Source organism: Elephas maximus, chromosome 1 (genome assembly GCF_024166365.1).
Source record: "Elephas maximus indicus isolate mEleMax1 chromosome 1, mEleMax1 primary haplotype, whole genome shotgun sequence".
In the NCBI taxonomy this organism is placed as follows: Eukaryota; Metazoa; Chordata; class Mammalia; order Proboscidea; family Elephantidae; genus Elephas; species Elephas maximus.
The window spans coordinates 127,632,910-127,660,891 of NC_064819.1; the positions used below are offsets into that span (position 1 = coordinate 127,632,910).

Genomic DNA, 27,982 nt, shown 5'->3' on the forward strand with positions numbered 1-27,982 from the left:
TGTATTTAGTTTATTAAAATCATCACTTTAAGTTTTCTGATGTTTTTATTCACTCATTTCTTATATATTTATTGAGCCCTTTTAAGGTATCAAGCACTGTTTTGATTTCTTGAAATACAGTAGTGAATTATTATAAAAAAAAAAATTTTTGTCCTCATACAGAATTGGACAGTTTTTCTTATCTTCACAGTAATTATTTGTTTAATTTTATTTCAAATGTAAATGTATGTTACAAAATATTTATTAATGGGAAAAGCACATAAAATTGCACTAAATGTAAAGTAAAATCCATGTTAGTTTTCTTTACATCTGAATAGAAAACAAATGTTCTCAGAAATAATGAAATCTTAGGTACCTTCAATATATTATATTTTTAAACCCTAGCCTATGATGAATGGGTAAACACAATATCAGATATCCATACAATAGGAAATTATTATGCAATAAAAGTACTAATTAATACTAAAATATGGGCAAAACTCAAAAAATCATGCAACATGAAATATGTGAGACACTAAAAGCCACCTATTGTATGATTATATTTTTATAAAATGTCCAGAATTGGCAAGTCTATAGAGCCACAAAGTGGATTAATGGTTGCCACCTGGTGGTGTAGTGGTTAAGTGCTACAGCTGCTAACCAAAGCTTCAGGAGTTTGAATCCACCAGGCGCTCCTTGGAAACTCTATGGGGCAGTTCTACTCTGTTCTATAGGGTCGCTATAGTGTTGCTATGAATCGGAATCGACTCGACGGCACCTGGTAAGAACTGAGGAGCTCTGGTGGCACAGTGATTAAGAGTGACAGTGAGCTACAGCTGCTAACCAAAAGCTTAGCAGTTCAAATCCACCAGCTGCTCCTTGGAAACTATGGGGCAGTTCTATTCTGTCCTGTAGGGTCACTATGAGTCAGAATCAACTTTATGGCAATGGGTTTGGTTTTTTTTAAGGACTGAGGAGAGGCAGGACTAGAAGTGACTGCCAATGGGTATGGGTTCCTTTTTGGGGGAATGAAAATGTTCTAAGATTAGATAGTGATGATGATTATACAACTCTGTGAATATACTAAAAACTAATGGATTGTAGAATTTAAAAGGATTATTTTATGGTATCTAAATTATATCTCAATAAAGCTATTACTTAAAAAAAGTTAGTATGACTACTATGGAACAGACTGTGTATGTACGAAGTGAATATCAAAAGTTCTATTTTACTTATATTAAATATAATATGATATAGACATTCAAGTGGAGATATTAAGCTTAAACTAGAAACATGAGATTGGAAAGAAAGGGCAAGTTATCAGAAATAAAGTGCAAAATTAGGTAATTAGATTGGGAGTCATCGACTCTATACATGGAATTTTTAAAAACAAGGTCTTGAATGAGACCACATAAAACAGTGTAATAAAGGAAACCGGATGAAAATTTCTTTTTCAAGGTAATACGCATAAGGGTTAAGAGTGAAAACACTAATTCCTTGTTATGTGCAAAATTTTTAGAAATAGGTTAATTTCAAAGTAGTAGGAAACTAGAACTAAGGGATTGGGAACAGTGACATCAGAGAAGCAGGAAAAGTAAGTAAAAGAGTGTCTTACTAGGGCTACTGTTGTGGGCAATAGAGCCTTGACTACAAAGTGACCTTTCAAGAAGTGAACAATATATCATTCAGAGTTGTGTTCCTGAAAAATTGGCACTTGCAACATTTATAAACTGGCTTCTATCTTCGATTGTTTGAAGGGTGCCTCCAGGGACATTAACTTCTTACACTGGGAGCCTGTGTATGCATGTGGGCTAAGCTGGCTCCCATGGCACAGGAGAAGGCCCTGGGCAGCAAGCACTTGAGGAAGGACACTGTCGTTTTGAGGTGACCTGAGATCACTTAGAATTGCTCACTCCACCGGAGCTGAAATCAGAGGTGAACCAAAGGGATTTGACCTGGGCTATCAGAGGCATTTGCTATCTCTGGAAGGACAAAGACCTGCCCTCTAAAACATGTTTGTAGGCCTGCCACTTTTCATGTGCTCTTTGGCCTTGTTTATTCAGTTGACTCCAATCCTATGAAATGAGATGTGTAAACCATTTGCTTGCATGAGAATGTGTGAATACTAGGATAAATATATATTTTAATGCTGTATCTTTGTATTTTATTTAGGCCCAATAACTCTAAAATATCAGATGGATACATTTATGACATATATAAAAATACTGCTGCCCTTGAAAACGAAATATAAGTGGATAATGACCTATAAATATCTGCTAATTGATGTGCTTTTAATAGCCAGTACATCATCTCAAATCAGTATTTTTAGCATCTTATTTTGTAGGATATAAAAAATTAACTGCTTCAAAATCGTTATATATTATAAAAAGAATCATCAGTGATAAGGTCACTTGGCTTAATTTGCTATTGGTTTCATTTGAGAAAGATTTATTATGGGTTAATGACTAATATAAAAGGTCTAATTTTTGCATTTTAGGTCACTTCTAGATTTATTGCATAAAACTATTTCATTCTGTAATATTAAATCAAATTATATTGCCCCTGAATTCAGAATTGATAAGTTATGGCAGAGCATAGCTATGCTTTTATTTCAGAATTTGTCTGGTTTTCAGGGTCTTGTTTTTTAGTGCCCAGGCAGTAAAAACTTTGGGTGATTTGCCACAGTATCAACAAGTCAACATTATGAAAGTGAGGAATTTATTTTCTATTGGTTACTGATATTAAAAATGTCTATTTAATTGGCCTTATAGGGAGAAAATAAAATTATGTAATGACTAAGCATTTATTAACATGCAAAATGTTAAAATTGAATTTAAATAAGAAATCAAAATACTTGGTATTGTGAAATGGTCTTTTACTTAAAAATATTTGAATGTCTTTTATATTCTAGGCACTTTTCTAGGCACTGAAAATACAATAGCGAGCAGAAGAGAAAAAAATTCTGTCCCACAGAACTCCAATTCTAGTAGGTAGTGATACAATAAACTATTTAAATAAAGTATATATCTGCATAAAGTAACGTAAGGATTAAACAAAAACAAAAACAAAACCCATTGCTGTAGAGTTGACTTCAACTCATAGTGACTCTATAGGACAGAGCAGAACTACCCCCTAGAGTTTCCAAGGAATGGCTGGTGGATTTGAACTGCCGAACTTTTGGTTAGCAGCCAAATGCTATCTATGCAACCAGAGCATCTAACATAAGGGTTAGAAAGCAATAATTTTATAGAGAAAACAAAAATAGGGAGGTGGATAAAGTGATATAGTGTTATTTTTATTTAGAGTGGATAGGCCTCTAAGGGAAACTCACACTTGAGACGTGATGAAATAATGGAGACAATGATGCCCATGTATGCGGAAAAGATTCATACCCAGATGAAACAGCAAATGCAAAGGTTTGTACAAGTTTGACATTTTCAAAAAATAGCAAAGAGTCCAACTGTCAGAGTGAGGGAAAATGTAGTAGGAAATGAGATCGGAGAAATAACCAGGGACCAGATTATACAGGATTTATCAGGGAAAAGTAAGGCATATGTATTTCATTCAAATCTTTATGGGATGCCATGGAGGATGTTGAGCTTGGGAGTGAAGTTGTATATTTAAAATTATCACTCTGGGTGCCCTGTGTAAATGTGTGAGTGAAAAATATATGGGAAGTTAGAATCAACATCAGGGTTGAAGTTTTTTAAGGTAAGATGGAAGAGGAGAGGGGCAAGAAAGAGGTGGTTGTAAATAAAGCAGTGATTGTAATGATGAGTCACAGAACCTAAGCTGAGAAAAGAGGAGGTGAGGACTTGTGGAAGTTGGACAGTTAAAGAGTTGGCATAACCAATGAATCTAAAATCCTAATATGTATGAGGCATTGTTAGGAGTACAAAAGCAAATGAGCAGGGAAGGTAGAAAAAGGTGGAGAGAATGCTTAAAATTGAGATTTTGGTGTAGTTCTTAGTTATGACCAAATCTGGGGCATGTTCATAGGTGTGGTTGCCTAAGATGGAATGAGAGACAAACTCAATGGGAGGTGAAGGTAACAACTGACAGCACACAGTTATGAATGAATCCATCTCTATGGATATGGATTTTGAAATTACTAAGAATGCTGACTGTTGGAGAAGTGGGGACAAAGACAATAAACCACATAGTGCAGAAAAAGAGAATAACCATGAGGAAGGACAGTAGATATATGAAATAAAGAGAGATAACATGTTGCAAATGCTGATGATGTTACTTAAAATTAGCTGGATGATTTTTTTTTTTTTCTATTTGGAAAGAGGAAAAGGTGGTGATCTGTAATTGGTACTAATGAGCAAAAATTCTTGGAAGGCTTGTGTATTTCCTATTCACCTCTTGAGCTTCTTTCCTCCAGCAACTTTTGTCTTTCTTTTGTAGTTTTACCCTGTGCAAAAGACTCCATTGATCTGTTTATTTTCCCAAAGTTCCACTATAACATAGCTATTATGTATTATAGACTTTCAGTAGAGGTTTGAAGTAATAGTATAAAGCATGGGAGAAAAAATAAATTATACTTCATATGTTGTTTTCCCCTAAATTATTTGGTCTTAGGTTCTGGCTTTCCTAAGTCTCATCAAGCTGATCCCCTGCTGTATTCTTGTCCCTGCCTCCAGCTTCTTTTTCTCCCTGTCTATAATGTGTCAGGTACCAAAACTAACTTAGTATCTGTAAGGTGAACATATTTTTTCTGGTAACATATTTACATTTTTATGTAATTGGACCATCAGGGGAAGAAAATAAACCTAGAAAGGAACTTTGATATTTCTAGGAGACATTAGAACCTTCATAGTATATATAAAACTGTGAAAAAATAGTATCAGCACATTATAAATTAAGTAGGAGAAACACATAAGAATTTTAGCTGTAGTTGGAAAGGCAATCTGAAAGTCTGATGTATTAGGAAATAACAAACAAACAAGCATAGACATTGTAGAAAGACTAATTCACTGATTTTTCAAAATGCATTGGTTTGCACATCAATGTCTAATGATGGGTCCATGCTCAGAGATGATAACACTTTATAGTTACTTCCTAACTGTGATCCAATAACGACTCTTAGTGAAATAACTAAGATGAATAACCCTGGAAAAGGTCTGATTTACCTGCATAAATCAGGGATGTGGGATAACATCCCAATGTAAATGTAGAAAATATAGCAAACCTGATCCCCAGAAGCATACTCTTTCAAAACTCTTATTTCCTATGGTATTTAACTACATAGTTCTAAATAACATGCTTATACCAGCTGTCCCTAGTTACACACATAGGACTTTCAGACAACTTTTACTTAAGAAGACACTGCCATAAAGCCTATTATATTAAAAACTTGGATTAAATACAATGTTTTGTAATAACAATCATGCACTGCTTTGTGACATTCACGAAAACATTGCGTGGTTTGGGGGTGTTTCTTAAGTGTTTTATATGCACACAAAGGTAAAGTATATACTCTATAGTGAGAGAAACATTTGACTAATAGATGCTAAATAAGAACTGTATTTACCTGTTCCAACCTACCTACAAATTTGACTAAAAGACAGACTTACGGATGAATCTCATTTGTAACCTGGGGCTGCCTGTACTGCTATTTCTTGCATTTTGCACATTATCTAATTAATTCTTCAAATGGAAGATAAGAATTTATTTATCTTAACATCACCCCCATCCACCATCACATATACACTTTCTCTCACTCCTTCTTCCCAAAAGAGTTGTATCAGTTTTTTAATAAAAAATCAGTATTAATATTATTGCAACCATATCAATTTTTCTCTTATTTTATATTTATTTTTGCTCATCTTTCTTCGATGTTTTTATTATTTGTTAAAGAACATGTCTTAGTCATCTAGTGATGCTATAAGAGAAATACCACAAGTGGATGGCTTTAACAAAGACAAATTTATTTTCTCACAGTCTAGTGGGCTAGAAGTCCAAAATGAGGCCTCTCTGTCTGCTCTGCAGGAAAGTCCTTCTCATCAACCGTCCCTTAGTCTGGGAGATTCTCTGAGCAGGAACTCCTGATCCAAAGGACACGCTCTGCTCCAGCGCTGCATTTTTGGTCCGCTGGCTTCCCTATTCTTTTATCTCTTGAGAGATCAAAGGTGGTACAGGCCACACCCCAGGGAAACTCCCTTTACATTGGATCAGGGATGTGACCAGGGTAAGCGTGTTACATCTCATCCTAATCATCACTGACCACAGGCAGAGATTAGGATTTATAACAGGAAAATTACAACAATCACAAAATGGAGGACAACCACACAATCCTAGGAATCATGGCCTAACCAAGTTGACACATATTTTGGGGGGGCACAATTCAACCTATGACATAACATTTAGTTCTTGTTTTTAATTTCTTCTGATCTTATAATTTTTTTTTTTAGTAAACTCTGTAATTTTTATAGGTGAAGTATCTTTCTATAAAATAAACAGTTTCATTGTATTGTTTCCTTCCTGCATTGCTTAAGTCTTCTTCAAATTGTTTTTTATTTCTTCCTGTGTGTGTAGTTTATACTTCATGTTTCTCTATCAAGTCATTTCTCTAATATCAGATAATCCTTGGTTAGTATATAAGAGAGAAACACTAAAATGCTAAGTAAAAACTCCCAGTTTATGGGTCGGCTCAGTATGCTGATGATTTTGGTGTATCAGGGTATGATAACTATTTCATCAGTAAAACCTGATATCTCATTAATGGTGGGTCTGTTCACTTTCATTTGTTTGCCTTTTTTCTAATATTGTACAATAAGTTATCTGGAGTTCTAATTTCTCTTTATGTAGATTTCCAAACAAAACACCTTGACAACAAATCTTAAGTTTTCCTTGGAAAATAGGTCAGCCAAGTTTGGATTTAGATATAAAAAATCTCAAGGAATCATTAATCCTGAAGTGGTCTTCTCTTTAATCAATTATGAACACAGTATGTGCTCAGTGAATGTTTGTTTATGAAAGTACTGTTCCAAAAATAGCCTGAGGCTCCAAAGTAAGAGAAAATAAAACTTTAAGAACCCAATGAATCATAAGAAAGAGTTAAAGTTTTTTTTTTCCATCAAAGAAACTAGAAAGTTTTATTAAACACTGATTAGTAAAGGCTGACATTTAATTCAGTGATATACTTTAATATTAATATTTTATTAAGTGTGCTTAGACTCATGAATACTTAATAAGCATATATAACATGCTAGGTGCAGGCATTTTTCACCATTTCCGCCATACAATCCTAATTTAATTCACCATAATCTATCACATAGACCAGTTCCAAAGCCTCCTAATTTGTCTCTGTGTTTCCCCTGTTGTAACACTCAGTCCCTTCTCCACACAGTAGTCAGTCATTTATAAAATCTGCAAATGACGTAAAGTATTTTTAACTTCACTCACTCCCCCAGCTACTGACCATTTCTTGTTTTCTTATCAAGGAAAAAATAAATCTTTCTTGAGGAGGCGGGGCCAAGATGGCGGACCAGGTGGACACTACCGCGGATCCCTCTTGCAACCAAGACTCAGAAAAACAAGTGAATCGATCACATACATAACAATCTACGAACTCAGAACAACAAGCACAGACTTAGAGACGGAAAACGAACAAATACAGGCAGACAGCGACTGTTTTCAGAACTAGGAGCCAGTGTACCAGGCAGGTGACCTTCAGAGCCCGATCTGGGGCAGAGCCCGGGGGGCAGACGGCACTGACAAGGGGCCCGGCCCTACCCCCCCCGAACCCATCCCAGGAGAGAGTCTAGCTGGTTGGCGCGGGCGGCGTAGCTGCGCAGCCGGAGGAAGAAGCACCCGGGAGGCAGTGACTGATCTTGGAGCGGGGAGAGCAGCGTCCCAGACGGGGAGCCGTCCAGCCGGGAGTTTGATGAGAAGCGAGCGGGGCGTGAGCGGGGGGGTGGGGTCAGCTATATTTCACTAAAGCGACCCCGGGGCGGGGCCCACACGGTCGTGCGGGGGGACGCCCACCGAGTTCGCGCGTGTGGCGCGGCGCACCGGAGGGAGAAGTCCCAGGGAGGAAGTGACTGGTCTTGGAGCGGGGAGAGCAGCGTTCCAGCCGGGGAGCCGTCCTGCTGGGATTTTGGCGAAAGCGGGCGGGGCATGAGAGCGGGGTCCAATTATATTCTCCTGAATAGACCCTGGGGGCGGGCCCACCCATTCGTGTGGGAGACGCCCACCCAGTTCGCGCGAGAGGTGCCGCGCACTGGAGGGAGAAGTCCCCGAGAGGAAGTGACAGGTCTCGGAGTGGGGAGAGTAGCGTCCCACCCGGGGAGCCGTCCCGCCCGGATATTGGCAGGTGGGGGCTGAGAGTGAATGCGGTGATCAGCTCTATATTCTGTGGTGCTACACTCCTAGCTCTCTGATCCCTCCCCACCCTCCCCAGGCGGCTCCATTAACATCCAAATACCTGGAGCCAGAGGGAGAATTCAGATAGGGATCTGACTGCATTTTTTTTTTAGCTGATTACCTGGAAAATCTAGTTTCCCAGTGACGGCTCGGAGACAGCAGTCCATATCAAACCACATAAAGAAACAGACCATGACAGCTTCTCCAACCCCCCAAACAAAAGAATCAAAATCTTTCCCAAATGAAGATACAATCCTGGAATTATCAGATACAGAATATAAAAAACTAATTTACAGAATGCTTAAAGATATCACAAATGAAATTAGGATAACTGCAGAAAAAGCCAAGGAACACACTGATAAAACTGTTGAAGAACTCAAAAAGATTATTCAAGAACATAGTGGAAAAATTAACAAGTTGCAAGAATCCATAGAGAGACAGCATGTAGAAATCCAAAAGATTAACAATAAAATTACAGAATTTGACAACGCAATAGAAAGTCAGAGGAGCAGACTCGAGCAATTAGAATGTAGACTGGGACTTCTGGAGGACCAGGGAATCAACACCAACATAGCTGAAAAAAAATCAGATAAAAGAATTTAAAAAAATGAAGAAACCCTAAGAATCATGTGGGACTCTATCAAGAAGGATAACTTGCGAGTGATTAGAGTCCCAGAACAGGGAGGGGGGACAGAAAACACAGAGAAAATAGTTGAAGAACTCCTGACACAAAACTTCCCTGACATCATGAAAGACGAAAGGATATCTATCCAAGATGCTCATCGAACCCCATTTAAGATTGATCCAAAAAGAAAAACACCAAGACATATTATCATCAAACTTGCCAAAACCAAAGACAAACAGAAAATTTTAAAAGCAGCCAGGGAGAAAAGAAAGGTTTCCTTCAAGGGAGAATCAATAAGAATAAGTTCAGACTACTCAGCAGAAACCCTGCAGGCAAGAAGGGAATGGGACGACGTATACAGAGCACTGAACGAGAAAAACTGCCAACCAAGGATCATATATCCAGTAAAACTCTCTCCGAAATATGAAGGAGAAATTAAGATATTTACAGATAAACACAAGTTTAGAGAATTTGCAAAAACTAAACCAAGACTGCAAGAAATGCTAAAGGAGATTGTTTGGCCTGATGACCAATAATGTAAGGTACCAGCACAATAAAAGGTCACAAAACAGAACACCCTGATATCAACGCAAATCAAATAGGGAAAGCACAAAAACAAACAAATTAAGACTAATTCTAAAAAATAAATAAATAAACAAAATAATACACATAAAAGGAAATCATGGAAATCAATAGATAAACGATCACAATAATCAAAAAGAGGGACTAAATATAGGAGGCATTGAACTGCCAGATGGAGAGTGATACAAGGCGATATAGAACAATACAAGTTAGGTTTTTACTTAGAAAAATCGGGGTAAATAATAAGGTAACCACAAAAAGGAATATCAATTCCACAACTCAAGAAAAAAGCCAAGAAAAACGTAACGACTCAACAAACACAAAGTTAAACATTATGAAAATGAGGATCTCATAAGCTACTAAGAAAAACGTCTCAGCACAAAAAAGCATGTGGAAAAATGAAATGGCCAACAACACACATGAAAAGGCATCAAAATGACAGCACTAAAAACTTATTTATCTATAATTACGCTGAATGTAAATGGACTAAATGCACCAATAAAGAGACAGAGAGTCACGGACTGGATAAAGAAACACGATCCATCTATATCATGCCTACAAGAGACACACCTTAGACTTAGAGACACAAACAAACTAAAACTCAAAGGATGGAAAAAAATATACCAAGCAAACAATAAGCAAAAAAGAAGAGGAGTAACAATATTAATTTCTGACAAAATAGACTTTAGACTTTAATCCGCCACAAAGGACAAAGAAGGACACTATATAATGATAAAAGGGACAATTGATCAGGAAGACATAACCATATTAAATATTTATGCACCCAATGACAGGGCTGCAAGATACATAAATCAAATTTTAACAGAACTGAAAAGTGAGATAGACACCTCCACATTTATAGTAGGAGACTTCAACACACCACTTCCGGAGGAGGACAGGACATCCAGTAAGAAGCTCAATAGAGACACGGAAGACCTACTTACAACAATCAACCAACTTGACCTCATTGACTTATACAGAACTCTCCACCCAACTGCTGCAAAATATACTTTTTTTTCTAGTGCACATGGAACATTCTCTAGAATAGACCACATATTAGGTCATAAAACAAACCTTTGCAGAGTCCAAAACATCGAAATATTACAAAGCATCTTCTCAGACCACAAGGCAATAAAACTAGAAATCAATAACAGAAAAACTAGGGAAAAGAAATCAAATACTTAGAAAATGAACAATACCCTCCTGAAAAAAGACTGGGTTATAGAAGACATCAAGGAGGGAATAAGGAAATTCTTAGAAAGCAACGAGAATGAAAATACTTCCTATCAAAACCTCTGGGACACAGCAAAAGCAGTGCTCAGAGGCCAATTTATATCGATAAATGCACACATACAAAAAGAAGAAAGAGCCAAAATCAGAGAACTGTCCCAACAACTTGAACAAATAGAAAGTGAGCAACAAAAGAACCCATCAGACACCAGAAGAAAACAAATAATAAAAATTAGAGCTGAACTAAATGAATTAGAGAACAGAAAAACAATTGAAAGAATTAACAAAGCTAAAAGCTGGTTCTTTGAAAAAATTAACAAAATTGATAAACCATTGGCTAGACTGACTAAAGAAAAACAGGAAAGGAAACAAATAACCCAAATAAGAAACGAGAAGGACCACATCACAACAGAACCAAATGAAATTAAAAGAATCATTTCAGCTAACTACGTAAAATTGTACTCTAACAAATTTGAAAACCTAGAAGAAATGGATAAATTCTTGGAACAATACTACCTACCTAAACTAACACATTCAGAAGTAGAACAACTAAATAGACCCATAACAAAAAAAGAGATTGAAACGATAATCAAAAAACTTCCAACAAAAAAAAGTCCTGGCCCAGACGGCTTCACTGCAGAGTTCTACCAAACCTTCAGAGAAGACTTAACACCATTACTATTGAAGGTATTTCAAAGCATAGAAAAAGACGGAATACTACCCAACTCATTCTATGAAGCTACCATCTCCCTGATACCAAAACCAGGTAAAGACATTACAAAAAAAGAAAATTTTAGACTTATATCCCTCATGAACATAGATGCAAAAATCCTCAACAAAATTCTAGCCAATAGAATCCAACAACACATCAAAAAAATAATTCACCCTGATCAAGTGGGATTTATACTAGGTATGCCAGGCTGTTTTAATATCAGAAAAACCATTAATGTAATCCATCAAATAAAACAAAAGATAAAAACCACATGATCTTATCAATAGATGCAGAAAAGGCATTTGACAAAGTCCAACACCCATTTATGATAAAAACTCTTACCAAAATAGGAATTGAAGGAAAATTCCTCAACATAATAAAGGGCATCTATGCAAAGCCAAGAGCCAATATCACTCTAAATGGAGAGAACCTGAAAGCATTTCCCTTGAGAACGGGAACCAGACAAGGATGCCCTTTATCACCGCTCTTATTCAACATCGTACTTGAAGTCCTAGCCAGGGCAATTAGGCTAGACAAAAAAATAAAGGGTATCCAGATTGGTAAGGAGGAAGTAAAGCTATCACTATTTGCAGATGACATGATCGTATACATGGAAAACACTAAGGAATCCTCCAGAAAACTACTGAAACTAATAGAAGAGTTTGGAAGAGTCTCAGGTTATAAAATAAACATACAAAAATCACTTGGATTCCTCTACATCAACAAAAAGAACACCGAAGAGGAAATCACCAAATCAATACCATTCACAGTAGCCCCCAAGAAGATAAAATACTTAGGAATAAATCTTACCAAGGATGTAAAAGACCTATACAAAGAAAACTATAAAACTCTGCTACAAGAAATTCAAAAGGACATACTTAAGTGGAAAAACATACCCCGCTCATGGATAGGAAGACTTAACATAGTAAAAATGTCTATTCTACCAAAAGCCATCTATACATATAACGCACTTCCAATCCAAATACCAATGTCATATTTTAAGGGGATAGAGAAACAAATCACTAATTTCATATGGAAGGGAAAGAACCCCCGGATAAGCAAAGCATTACTGAAAATGAAGAAGAAAGTGGGAGGCCTCACTCTACCTGATTTCAGAACCTATTATACAGCTACAGTAGTCAAAACAGCCTGGTACTGGTACAACAACAGGCACATAGACCAATGGAACAGAATTGAGAACCCAGATATAAATCCATCCACGTATGAGCAGCTGATATTTGACAAAGGACCAGTGTCAGTCAATTGGGGAAATGATAGTCTTTTTAACAAATGGTGCTGGCATAACTGGATATCCATTTGCAAAAGAATGAAACAGGACCCATACCTCACACCATGCACAAAAACTAACTCCAAGTGGATCAAAGACCTAAACATAAAGACTAAAACGATAAAGATCATGGAAGAAAAAATAGGATCAACCCTAGGAGCCCTAATACAGGGCATAAACAGAATACAAAACATTACCAAAAATGATGAAGAGAAACCAGATAACTGGGAGCTCCTAAAAATCAAACACCTATGCTCATCTAAAGACTTCACCAAAAGAGTAAAAAGACCACTTACAGACTGGGAAAGAATATTCAGCTATGACATCTCTGACCAGCGCCTGATCTCTAAAATCTATATGATTCTGTTAAAACTCAACCACGAAAAGACAAACAACCCAATCAAGAAGTGGGGAAAGGATATGAACACACATTTCACTAAAGAAGATATTCAGGCAGCTAACAGATACATGAGAAAATGCTCTCGATCATTAGCCATTAGAGAAATGCAAATTAAAACTACGATGAGATTCCATCTCACACCAACTAGACTGGCATTAATCCAAAAAACACAAAATAATAAATGTTGGAGAGGCTGCGGAGATTGGAACTCTCACACTCTGCTGGTGGGATTGTAAAATGGTACAACCACTTTGGAAATCCATCTGGCGTTATCTTAAACAGTTAGAAACAGAACTACCATACAACCCAGAAATCCCACTCCTCGGAATATACCCTAGAGATACAAGAGCCTTCACACAAACAGATATATGCACACCCATGTTTATTGCAGCTCTGTTTACAATAGCAAAAAGCTGGAAGCAACCAAGATGTCCATCAACGGATGAATGGGTAAATAAATTGTGGTATATTCACACAATGGAATACTACGCATCGATAAAGAACAGTGACGAATCTCTGAAACATTTCATAACATGGAGGAATCTGGAAGGCATTATGCTGAGCAAAATGAGTCAGTTGCAAAAGGACAAATATTGTATAAGACCACTATTATAAGATCTTGAGAAATAGAAAAAATGGAGAAGAATACATATTTTTGTGGTTACAAAGGGGGGAGGGAGGGAGGGAGGGAGGGAGAGGGCTTTTTATTGATCAATCTGTAGATAAGAACTGCTTTGGGTGAAGGGAAAGACAACACTCAATACAAGGAAGGTCAGCGTAATTGGACTGGAATAAAAGCAAAGAGGTTTCCGGGATAAAATGAAAGCTTCAAAGGTCAGCGGAGCAGGGGCTGGGGTCTGGGGAACTTGGTTTGAGGGGACTTCTAAGTCAATGGGCAAAATACTTCTATTATGAAAACATTCTGCATCCCACTTTGAATTGTGGCGCCTGGGGTCCTAAATGCCAACAAGCAGCCATCTAAGATACATCAATTGGTCTCAACCCACCTGGAGCAAAGGCAAAGGAAGAACACCAAGGTCACATGACAACTAAGAACCCAAGAGACAGAAAGGGCCACATGAACCAGAGACCTACATCATCCTGAGACCAGAAGAACTAGTTGGTGCCCGGCCACAATCGATGTCTGCCCTGACAGGGAGCACAACAGACAACTCCTGAGGGAGCAGGAGACCAATGGGATACAGTCCCCAAATTCTCATGAAAAGACCATACCTAATGGTCTGGCTGAGACTAGAGGAATCCCTGCGGCCATGGTCCGCAGACCTTCTGTTGGCACAGGACAGGAACCATCCCCGAAGACAAATCATCAGGCATGAAAAGGACTGGTCAGTGGGTGGGAGAGAGATGCTGATGAAGAGTGAGCTAATTAAATCAGGTGGACACTGGAGAGTGTGTTGGCAACTCTTGACTGGAGGGGGGATGGGAAGATAGAGAGAGAGGGAAGATGGCAAAATTGGCACGAAACGAGAGACTGAAAGGGCTGACTCAATAGGGGGAGAGCAAGTGGGAGAAGGGAGTGGGATGTATGTAAACCTACATGTGACAGACTGGAATGGTAAATGTTCACTTGAAGCTTAATAAAAATTAATTAAAAAAAATCTTTCTTGAACATATTAACAACAATAACAACCCATTGCCTCAACAACAACCCATTATCGTCAAGCCCATTCTGACTCATAACGACCCTGTAGGACAGAGTAGAACTGCCCCAGAGGGTTTCCAAGGAGTGGCTGGTGTATTCGAACTGCCGACTTTTTGCTTAGCAGCCATAGCTCTTAACCATTGCACAATATTGGATATAATGAATCTTGGCAATTTAATTTCTTCATATTCTCTCTTAATCCTACTTCAAATAGGTCCTTTCACCCTCCACTATGGGAAAACTGCTTTCTTGACAATGTCACCAATGACATTCACGTTGCTAACTCCAATGTTTAGTATTTAGAACTTATTTTACTTTACCTAATAATAGCATTGGGCACTGTTGATCACCCCCTCTCCTTGAAACTGTTTATTTGGCTTTCAGAATGACCTGCTCTTGTTTGTTCTTCTGTATCACCGGCTGGCTACTCTACAATTTTCTTTTCTGGTGCTTCCTCCTCACACTGACGGCTAAATTTTGCAATGTCCTGGGGCTCAGGCATCTATCCTCTTTTCTGCTCCATTTACATTTGTTCCTTTTGTGGTCACATTCAGTGTCATGGTTTTATATCCAAAGTTTCCCAAACGCATATTTCCATTTGTACTCACATATCCTAGTGTATATACTACTTCATCACATGACTCCACTTGGTTGTCTAAATGGCATTTTAATCTTGAACAAAACCATTGTTTTTATGACTAAATTTACCTCAATATCTCCTAACTTTAATCTTTTTCCCTTATCTCGTTTCCTGTATAATTTTTACCCATGACAATGAATATGATCGGATTATTCTATTCTACTTGTTTATTTTCTTATTGTCTATTTTTTTGCAAAACAGTATATAAATTCTAAGAGATCAGGCATTTTTTCTCCATCTTTTAGGCACTGATTTATCCTCTTGGCTTGGATTATTGTCTAGCACATTGTAGGTGCTCAAAAATACCTGGTGAATAAATGGACAAATAAAAATATAGCACTCTACAGTTTAATCCTCCTGTGGCTGCCTAGAGCAATTGGTACAAAAGTCTAAACTTCCTATGAGTTTCAACATGTTCAGACAAAATCTACCTCACCATAGTCAATCGCTTACCACTCCTTAGTCCCTCACTAACCTGCAACATTAGACTTCCCTCTTCTCATCCTAGGAACTTTGTACTTGTTATTTCTTAGACTACAAATATTCTTTCTCTAGATTTTTTTTTTTTAAGGCTCTTCTTTTTTTTTTTTATGGCTCTTCTTTTTTTTTTCTCCTTTATATGTCTGCTTAAATATCAGTTCCTCGAACAAGACGTCTCTGAGAATTCTATCTAAAACTGCCCGTTATTTTTGGTGCTGTTGTTAGATGCTATTGAATTCGCTCCAAAAAATATCTATCCTGTATACAACAGGACAAAACACTGCCCGGTCCTGCCCCATCCTCACAATCATTGCTCTGTTTAAGCCTGTTTTTGCAGCCAATGTGTGAATTCATCTAGTTGAGGGTCTCCCTCTTTTTCACTGACCCTCTACATTACCAAGCATGATCTCCTTTTCCAGGGTCTAGTCCCTCCTGATAACATGTTCAAAGTACATGAGACGAAGTCTTGCCATCCTTCCTTCTAAGGAGCACTCTGGCTGTACTTCTTCCAAGACAGATTTGTTAATTCTTCTACTAGTCCATGGTATACTCAATATTCTTAGCCAACACCATAATTCAAAGGCATTAATTCTTCTTTGGCTTTCCTAATTCATTGTCCACCTTTCATATGCATATGAAATGGCTGAAAAGACATGGCTTGGGTCAGGTACACCTTAGTCTTCAAAGTGACATCTTTGTTTTTTAACACTTTAAAGAGGTCTTTTGCAGCAGATTTGCCCAGTGCAGTGTGTTGTTTGATTTCTTGACTGCTGCTTCCATGGGCATTGACTGTGGATCCAAGTAAAATGAAATCCATGACAAATTCGGTATTTTTCTCCATTGATCATGATGGTGATTATTGGTCCAGTTGTGAGGATTTTTGCTTCCTTTATACTGTGGTGTCATTCATACTGAAGGCTGTAGTCTTTGATATTCATCAGTACGTGCTTTAATTCCTCTTCACTTTCAGCAAGCTAGGTTGGGTCATCTGCATAACACAGGTTGTTAATGAGTCTTCTTAAATTCTGATGCTGTGTTCTTCTTCATATAGTCCAGCTGCTCAGATTATTTGCTCAGCATCCAGACTGAATAAGTATTATGAAAGGATACAACCCTGACAGTCACCTTTTCTCATTTTAAAATATGCAGTATCCCCTTGTTCTGTTTGACTGACAGTTTCTATGTACAGGTTCCACATGAACAAAATTGAGTATTATGGAATTCCTATTCTTCCCAATGTTATCCATCATTTGTTGTGACCCACACTGTTGAATGTCTTTGCATAGTACATAAAACATAGGTAAACATCTTTCTGATATTCAGCCAATATCCATCTAACATCAGCAATTATATCCTTCCTTCCACATCCTTTTCTGAGTCCTCCTTGAATTTCCGGCAGTTCATGTCAATGTACTACTATAACTGTTTTTTAATCATCTTCAGCAAAGTTTTACTTTCAAATGATATTAATCATATTGTTGATAATTTCTGCATTCTGCTGGATCTCCTTTCTTTGGAATTGGCACAAATATGGATCTCTTTCAGTCATTTGGCCAGGTAGCTATCTTTCAAATTTTTGGGCATAGAAGAGTGTGCACTTCCAGTGTCATATCGATTTGTTGAGACATCTCAATCGATATTCCATCAATTCCTGGAGCCTTGTTTTTCACCAATGCCTTCAGTGCAGCTTGGACTTTTTCCTTCAGTACCATTTACTCTTAATCATATACTACCTCCTGCGATGTCTGAAAGTCAACCAATTCTTTTTGGTACAGTGACTGTGAAATCTTTCCATCATTTTTTGGTGCTTCCTGTGTTGTTGAATATTTTGCCCATAGAATTCTTCAATATTGCAGCTTGAGGCTTGAATTTTATCTTCAGTTCTTTCAACTTGAGAAATGCTGAACATGATCTTCCCTTTTCATTTTCAAATTCTAGGTCTTTGCACATTTCTTTATAATACTTTGTCTTCTTGAGCTGCCCTTTAAAATCTTACGTTCAGCTCTTTTACTTCATCATTTCTTCCATTCACTTTAGCTATTCTATGTTCTAGGGAAAGTTTCAGAGTCTCTCCTGACATTCATTTTGGTCTTTCTTTTTTTGTCTTTTTAATGATCTTTTGCTTTTTGCATATATGATATCCTTGATGTTATCTCACAACTCTTCTGGTCTTTGGTCATTAGCGTTCAATGTGTCAAACCTATTTTTGAAATGATTTATAAATTCATTTGAGATAAACACAAGAGCATACTTCGGCTCTCATTGACTTGTTTTAATGTTCTCTAGCTTCAACTTGAACTTGCATATGAGCAATTGATGGTCTGTTCAGCAGTCGGCCCCTGGCCTTGTTCTGACTGGTGATACCAAGCTTTTCCATTGTCTCTTTCCACAGATGTAGTCAATTTGATTCCTGTGTATTCCACCTGTGAGATCCACGTGCATTATCACCATTTATGTTGTTAGAACTGCAAAATTATATCATGGTATCTTCAGTGTTGTTTCTATCACCAAGGCCACATTTCCAACTCTCAATCCTCCTTCTTTGTTTACATCTTTAGCATTCCAATCACCGATAATTATCAATGCATCCTGATTGCATGTTTGATCGATTTCAGACTGCAAAAGTTGGTAAAAATCTTCAATTTCCTCATCTTCAGCATTATTAGTGGTGCATAAATTTGAATAATAGTCACATTAATTGGTCTTCCTTGTAGGCTTACGAATATTGTCTTAACATTGACAGTCTTATACTTTAGTTAAATCTCAAAATGTTCTTTTTGGTCAATGCAATGTCATTCCTCTTTAATTTGTCATTCACAGCATAGTAGACCATATGGTTGTCTGATTCAAAATGGCCAATACCAGTCCATTTCAGTTGGCTAAGGCCTAAGATATTGATCTTAAAGCATTCCATTTCATTTTTTGACAAATTTCAATTTTCCTAGATTCACAGGATCCCTGGTGGTACAGTGGTTAAGTGTTCAGCTGCTAATCAAAAGGTTGGCAGTTCAAATCCACCAGCCACTCCTTGGAAACTCTACAGAGCAGTTCTACTCTGCCCTCTATGGTCACTATGAGTCAGAATTGACTCAATGGCAACAGGTTTTGCTTTATGGTTTTATACTTAGTACATTCCACATTCCAATTATTAATGGACTGTTTCTTCTTATTTTGAGTTGTCCTACATCAGCAGATGAGGATTCTGGGAGCTTTACTCCCTCCACATCATTAAGGTTGGCTCTGCTTCAGGAGGCAGCTCTTTCCAGTGGTATTTTAAGTGTATTCCAAATTGAGGGCCTCATCTTCTGGCACAATATCAGACAATGTTCCACTGCCGTTCATAGGGTTTATATTGGCCAACATTTTTAGGATCACCAGGTCTTTGTTCTTAGTCTGTCTTAGTCTGGAAGCTCTGCTGAAACCTGCCCACCATTAGTGACCCTGCTGGTGTTTGAAATACCAGTGGCATAGCTTCTAGCATTTCTGCGACATGCAAACCACCACAGTATGACAAATTGACTGGTAAGTGGTGGCATCAATTATTATTATCTGTATCTTCTTTCAAAATATTTCTTTCTTCCTCAAGGGCATGTGGCAATAGTTAAAAATTACTTTCCCCAGCCTCTTGTGCAGCTTGTGTCATGTGGTTTAAGTTCATCCAATAGGAAGGCACTGGCAGTAATGTGTACATCTGCTTTGTTAATACAAGCCCCATTCACTGAATTGATATTCCTGTCTGTAGGCTGGAATGCTGTTGTTGCCCAGCTTCAGTGATGCACATGAGGACAAAGTACTAAGGTGGCAGCAGAGTGGTGGGAGGGGAAGACTTAAGTCTTGCATGATGTTGGGGAACAGACCTTCCATGTCAGCCTAGACTTGCTAGAATATTTTTTTATGAGAAAATTAAACTTCTAATTTAATTTAGCCATTTTATTTTTATATTTTGGTGTTTGTTTCTTTGAATGCTAATTTTATCCTGATAAACATACTCAGTTATATTTTCTTCCTATTAGCATTATCTCAGATAATTTCATATATTTATTTGGGTTTTGTTTACTATCTCTCCCCACTGGAACATAAGCAACAATAGTGCAGGATGTTCACCACACTTTCTTTAGGCCTTTGAACAGTGCTTGGCTCATAATAGGCACTTAAGTGTTTGTTAAATCAACAGAGAGGGAATGTAATTGTATTATGTGGCTACTAGTGGTTATAACTTAGCAAAAATAGAGGCTTGGCTATTTAAATTAGCATATGAATTTTAAATCTATGGTATGAATTCTCAATAGTAAATTCTATAATTTTTATTCCTTCTTTCCTACTGCTCCTCTTGAGATTTAAGCAAGATATAAGGGCTTTAGGGAACCCTGGTGGCTTTGTGTGTGTGTGTGTGTGTGTGTGTGTGTGTGTGTATACAGTTTTTAGAAAAGTGTAAAAACAGCCTAGAGCAAAGATGTAAATTGAAGTGATATGTGAATTTTTGTAGTTTAAAGGTAGAAACAACATTCTTCAAAACAAACTTTCGATGTGTAAGATCTAACTTTTGGTGAGAGAGAAATGGATTAGTAGGTTCTAAAAGGTAAAAGGCAAAAGCAATAATTTCATAACAAGGGCCAAGAGTTGAGATGAGGAAGACAGTGCTTGAATCTAATAATTAGAACTATGGAAGAAACCAAGGGCATCAGGAGCCTAAGCCAATTACTGGCTCTCAAATTCCAGGGATGATATGTTCCCTCCATTAGAAACAAAATTTCACAGAAGAAAAGGGTAATGGAACCCAGAACATAAAATATATTGGATTCTAAACTGGAAATAACTGAGTTTTATCTTGATAAACACACACATTGACTTGCAACATTGATTTTTCCCTCTATCAGATGAAATGAGACCCATACCTTATGCTCAGTTCATTTAGAGAAATAACAGTATATTTTTGCACATCTGAGTTGCCAAAATGAATTTCAAATCTTGTTGCCAAGTAGAAAAGTGGTTGAACACAGTTCAGCTGCCTGCTTCTATATCTTTGTTCCTGTCACATGGGGTTGCCATGAATCAGAATCTATTCCACAGCAACTAACAACAACATTAATCAGAAGTGGAAGTGGTAAAGTGCTGTGCTAATAATTCTGCTGTTCTTGATAAAGAAAGATGATTTTTACTGACTTAAAGTTAAAACTAAATGTAATCAAATACCAAATATTTTCCAGGATGCTTAAGTTTTATGACTGTAGACTAAAAGTTAGCAATTGATGATACAAATAAAAAGTAAACACTAAATTCTTTGTATTTATTTTTTTCTAGATACATACTATGTAATGGTGAGTTTGAAATTACCTAGCTTTTACACATTGTATTTCTCATTCAATTAATCACATTTATATTCTATTTTAATATACTACATTTTTTAGAAACTCAGCTGTGAAGTTGTAGCAGAGTAGACTAAACATTGATGGGCTTAGAGATAAAATAGTGATCAAGACAGAAATAGGGAGTCTCTCCAGATAGGCTGATAATTTAATTGGAATCCATGATAGGTCCAATGGGTATAATAGGTACTTTGAAAAAAATAACAAGAAGAGCTAAAATGGCTAGAAAAGACTTACTATAGGAAACGCATTTAAGTTAAACATATAAAAGAGGTGAGCTATTTTTGGCATCAGGAACAAATGATAAAATATCTTTTTCTTTTAAAATCTAAGATTCACTAAGTAAAACCTTACAAATAATGTCATGAATTTCTGGAAATGGAAAAGAAAATAAATGAATAGATTTAACATATTATACACAACTCTAGAGCTTAAGTAGCCTCAAAGAAGAAAGACTCCCAGCCAACGCTCAAAGAAAACAAATGGTACAAGAGTCTGAGCACAGCAAAAAGCTTTGTAGGTCCATGTATGAGGAGACAGTTAACGAGTATGTCAAAAGGGAATTTCAAGAAAAAAAATATATATATATATACATAAAAAGATAATACATGTAACTCTCTTGAGTAGAGTAACATCTTTTTGACTGCCCAGTGTTATGTATTGAATTGTGTCCCCCCAAAATGTGTGTCAATTTGGCTAGGCCATGATTTCCAGTATTGTGTGATTGTCTACCACTTTGTCATCTGACGTGATTTTCCTGTGTGTTGTAAATCTTACCTCCGTGATGTTAATGAGGTGGGATTAGAGGCAGTTATGTTAATGAGGCAGGAATCAATCTACAAGATTAGGTTGTGTTTTAAGTCAATCTCTTTTGAGATTAAAACAGAAAAGTGAGCAAAGAGACAGAGGGACCTCATACCAAGAAACAAGAGCCAGGAGAATAGTGTGTTCTATGGACCCAAGGTCCTTGTGCTGAGAAACTCATAGTCCAGGGAATGATTGATAACAAGGAACTTCCTCCAGAGCCTACAAAGAGAGAAAGACTTTTCCTGGAGGTAGTGCCCTGAATTCAGACTTCTAGCCTACTAGACTGTGAGAGAATAAACTTCTGTTTGTTAAAGCCATCTGCTTGTGGTATTTCTGTTACAGCAGCATTAGATAACTAAGACATTCAGTAATACTTTTTTTTTTATGTAAAAACAAACTCTAACCCATACTTTATAGTTCAATTTTTTTTTTTTTTTTTCCTGTATTCAATGGTAAGCCAAAGAAAGAGATAAATTATCAATTGTCCAGCTTCTACTGCAAGTAAGGATGGCTATTTAAGCCAGTTCTGGTCAATGAAATATCGGTGGAAATCTGTCATCAGTATTCTAGGAGGGTCTTTTTTAATAGGAAGTGTCAATAGCACCAGTCTTGTCTATTTTTCTGCCTTAAGTGTAGACAAGGTAGCTAGAAGTATAGCAACCATCCTAAAACCATGAGACTATCAACGGGAGTGAAAAAGCAACAAAACCATAACCAGTCCTGGGATTGTCAAGCCACTGAATCAGTATCAGTAGCTGTCTACCTACAGAATTTTTATTATATGTGAAAAATTAATCCGTGTTTATTTAAGAAGGAACTCTGATAGCACAATGGTTAAGTGCTTGTCTGCTAACTGAAAAAAAAAAAAAAAAAAAAACATGGCTCAAACCGACCCAGAGACCTCATGGGAGAAAAGACCTGGTATTCTACTTAAGTAAAGATTACAGCCTAGAAAATCCTACAGGGCAGTTTTACTCTGTGCTATGGGGTTGCTATGAGTCAAAATCAACTACATGGCACACAATAATATTTATTTAAGTCAACAATTACTTGTGTTGTATTTTACTTGGGGCTGAACCAATATACAAACAAATCTAGGTGGTGCAAACAGTTTAGCACTCAACTACTAGCCAAAAGCTTGGCTGTTTAAACTCACCCAGAGACACCTTGGAACACAGGCCTGGAAATCTGCTTCCAAAAATGCTATTGAGGGTTGCAATGACTCAGAATTGACTCCTTGGCAAATGACAACAACAACAACTGGTAGTATATTGGTTAATATCATGCTCAACACTGTTTTTCCATATAATTTTGTAATGAAAATAGAGAGGCTATGAAAAGAAAAATAAAGAACATGTTGTTGTTAGGTGCTATCAAGTTGGTTCTGACTCATAGCAACCCTGTGTACCATAGAATGAAACACTGCCTGATCCTGCACCATGCTCACAATCATTGTTATGCTTGAGCCCATTGTTGCAGCCTCTGTGTCAATCCATCTCGTTAAGGCTCTTCCTCTTTTCCGCTGACCCTGTACTTTACCAAGCATGATGTCCTTCTCCAGGGACTGATCCCTCCTGACAACATGACCAAAATATAAGACGCAGTCTCGCCATCCTTGCTTCTAAGGAGCATTCTGGCTGTACTTCTTCCAAGACAGGTTTGTTCGTTCTTTTGGCAGTCCATGGTATATTCAATATTCTTCTCAAACACCACAATTCAAAGGCGTTAATTCTTCTTTGGCCTTCCCTACTCATTGTCTAGCTTTCGCATGCATATGATGCGATTGAAAATACGGCTTGGGTCAGGCGCACCTTAGTCTCTGCTTTTCAACACTTTAAAGAGGTCTTTTGCAGCAGATTTGCCCAATGCAATGAGTCTTTTGATTTCTTGACTGTTGTTCTATGGGTGTTGATTGTGAATCCAAGTAAAATGAAATCCTGGACAACTTCACTCTTTTCTCCGTTTATCATGACGTGGCTTGTAGTCTAGTTTTGAGGATTTTTGTTTTCTTTATGTTGAGGTGTAATTCATAGTGATGGTTGTGTTCTTTGATATTCACCAGTAAGTGCTGCAAGGCTTCTTCACTTTCAGCTAGCAAGGTTGGGTCATCTGCCTAACGCAAGTTGTTAATGAGTCTTCTTCCAATCTTGTTGCCCTGTTCTTCTTCATACAGCCCAGTTTCTCAGATTATTTGCTCAGCATACAGATTGAATAGGTACGGTGAATGGATACAACCCTGACCCACACCTTTCCTGACTTTAAACCACACAGTATCCCCTTGTTCTGTCTGAACAACTACCTCTTGATGTATGTACAGGTTCCTCATGGGTACAATTAAGTGTTACAAAATTCCCATTCTTCACAATGTTATCCATAATTTGTTATGATCCACATAGTTGAATCCCTTAAATGCATGTTAATACTTCCTAATTTGGAATATATTAAAATATCAGAGCAATGTATTGCATCAAATAATTTTAGAAAATGTGTTTTTCAGTCATATTGAGCTTGGTGTGTCATTTCTTATTTAACACTGTTAGCAATGCTAGCAACAGCAACAACAGCATGGCAAATGGTATTGCTAGCTAGATATTTACAGTCCCAAATAAAAACCTCAAGTAATTGGAAGATTATGGGCAATAAGAAATTTAGAAAGGGCACCGTTATGTAGCCAAAATTTAACACTTTTTATGTAATAAAATCCATAGGTAATGATATTTTATTTTTATTTAATATGAGGCTTTTATGGATGTAACAATTGTTACCAAGGTAACCTTCTTTTTTTCCTTAGGAGAGACATTTGCATACCTTTTCTCCAAATCACTTACCTCAGGTTATCTTCTGATAACTTATTCTTTGGAAATGCTCCAATTTCTTATCACTTTTGCTTTATAATCTCGCTTTGCATGTATTTAGCTTTTTTTTTTTTCTAGTCTTGCCAGTGCAGAATCTAATACTAGAGTCAGTTAACTAATTTCTCTCCAGAAAGGAACCTACAGGATGCCAGTACTACAGAATTCAGACATTAAAAGAGATTTGAGAATTGAATGCATTGTTACTGGACTCACATCATTAATATCGGTATGCCGAAACAAGGTAGTTCTTTGTTTTTCACAAATGCATTTTCTCACTGGAAGTTTAGAGGGCCAATGCCTCTACCTTTTATAAGTTTCTTGATGACTTTGGCTTTTACACTTGGACAGAGTTCATGTTGTGGAATAACTGATATTAAGACAGTTAACTCCAAGTCATGTTTTTCTGTTAGAACATTAAATTCACAAGTACTTCCTGATTGATTTCTAGCATATAGGTGCATTTAAAGATCTAACTAATTTTGTTTAAAAAATAGCATTTGCCTAACAGCTGTAAGAACATAACTTCTCCTCGTTTATTCACCCACCAATACTTTTATCTGTATTATAACCACATTAACATACTTCAGATAAACTTCAATGTACCCAAAAAATAAAAATGTAAAATACTTTGAAATATATCCAATATATTTCAAAATGTATCCAATATATGTTCAATATATTTCAAAAGCACTTTGAAATATATTCAATATATATGAAACAGTTATCTTCAAAATATATTCAATATATTCTGTACTTTGAATATATATCCAAAATATATTCATTATATTTCAAATACATTGAATCTGAAAAATTGTGAGATGTGAAAAAAAAAAACAGACATGATTTTAGTCTGTACTGATTTCTTTTAAAAGAGACAAAGAGTCTCTTGTCCTCCCTGTACCGTTTGCATCTGGTAGGCTGTTTCGAGTTTCAGAGCGTAAATAGGAGGTTGCCAATTTATTTACAGGCAGCAATCTGTTGATGGTGACGGGACATTCATGAGTTTACCTGTATAACCAGAGGCACAGAGACATTTATATCGTCCAGTCCTCTTGATACAGTTTTCTCCATCCAGACAAGGTGAGGTTTTACATTCATTCACACCCGATTCACAGAAGGATCCATGAGACCCCGGTACACAATTACATAAAAATCTAGAGAAAAATAGGAAAATGAGAAAGAAATAAGCATGTAACAATAAAAACATTTCTTTATATACATAATTCATATTCATATCCTTAATTGCAGATTTTGACTTACTGTAGTAAATGCTAATATTTTCATTTCATTTTTTTAAAGAAAATATAGAAATCGATCCTTTAATATATTTTTCCCTTTAAATGTTCCCTATGTCAGAAATTCAAAGGGATATATTTGGGTAAATAATTAACTAGAAACTAGATAACTGCTACTGAGCTCAATTCTGTAACTGTATTCTTTTTAGTGTTGTATCTGCGAAGAATAAGTCCTTCAGACAAGCCAGACGGCCATTGTTTTCTCCATTCCTCTCCCTGCTGGCATCTTTATGCCTCAGAACAAATCACCAGCCTACTGAGATCTGATGTTTGCTAGCAAGATTAAAAAGATATGATTCTGGGCAAACCACTTACCTTCCTCAGGAAGTTAGGGGGCCATGATGCAGTAAGATGTTTATTAGCAGAGTTAAAAGGATATAATGTCACTTTAGGCTGGGGGTATAAAATAGCTAGGAAAGGAAGTTTTCTGACTCTCCTCAGCTATGGTGCAGGTGGGACAACATAGCATCAGCTTACAGTCCACCTAAATGGACCTGGCTGGCCAGGGAGAGACTGGCAATAGGTAGGGTCCCAATTAAGTCCCTCATCCATGGCACAATTTGGGGTGTGCAAAAAAGAGTTGTCATCTCTGCCCAGACAGCTCTCGAGGGGGGACTTCTCATTATGGAACTTTCCTGGTTGTATGCTGTCTGATTCTTGTAAGTAATAAAAGATACTTTCCATGTGCTAATGTGTTTTCAGGCTCCGTTTGGAAGAATGTGACATTTATGGAGCAGTCCATATTAGTTATTGGTGCCCTTTTTCTAATGGCCTTCTAGCTATCTAGAAATCAGGTTCAACTTGGAGTATAACCCAGGTTTGGAGTGTTGTCCTACAGTTATAGCGTGGTTGAGCAGGACGTGTTGTCCTACAATAATAGGATAAACCTTCAACCATATTATGTTACTCTGCCCATGAACTGAATGATATTTTTCTGATATTAAAGCCCTCTTAGTTAATTTTAAAAAATGTTTTCTTTTAGAAGGAACATTATCATTTATGTTTAACTATATTGGCAGTTGTTGCCTAAATCAAATGCTATTTAATGCTTAGATGTCAGGTTTAAAGGCAGTACACTTGATAAAGTGATTCTCTAAACGCCTTGACATAATAAAAAGCGAAAAACCAAACCCGTTGCTATCGAGTCAGTTCTGACTCATAGTGACCCTATAGGACATAGTAGAACTGCCCTGTAGAGTTTCCAAGAAGCTTCTGGTGGATTTGAGCTTCTGGCCTTTTGGTTAGCAGCCATAACTCTTAGCCACTACACGACATAATAGGATTCGTTTTAGGCTACTCCTTCCCATAGTTACAATCTTTTCTTCTGACAGTGAGGAACCTTATTTTCATTATCTTCAATATATTATTTATTGTTCAATTAGTTAATATGAAATTTCTCATATTCTCTGTCCTTTTGTTATACTGAGGAAGTGGGACTTGTTACATTTTTACTTTTGCTGTATAGTTATTTTTAGGACACATGAAGAGGTTCAGATTTCGTTATTGTTGTTGTTAGGTGCCATCAAGTCTGTTCTGACTCATAGCTACCCTATCTACAACAGAACGAAATGTTGTTCAGGCCTGCACCATTCTAACAATCATTGCTATGTTTGAGCCCATTGTTGCAGCCACTGTGTCAATTCATCTCATTGGAGGTCTTCCTCTTTTTTGCTGACCCTCTACTTTACCA

At 37.0% G+C, this 27,982-nt stretch overlaps 1 protein-coding gene across 1 annotated transcript in view; it reads right to left on the bottom strand.

Annotated features, from left to right (window-relative positions):
- Positions 1 to 27,982, bottom strand: part of EYS (eyes shut homolog) — a 1,933,311-nt gene that overhangs the window by 1,278,790 nt on the left and 626,539 nt on the right. Inside the window, 1 exon segment of the mRNA XM_049873718.1 lies at positions 26,006 to 26,151. Coding sequence (XP_049729675.1) covers positions 26,006 to 26,151 — 146 coding nt within the window.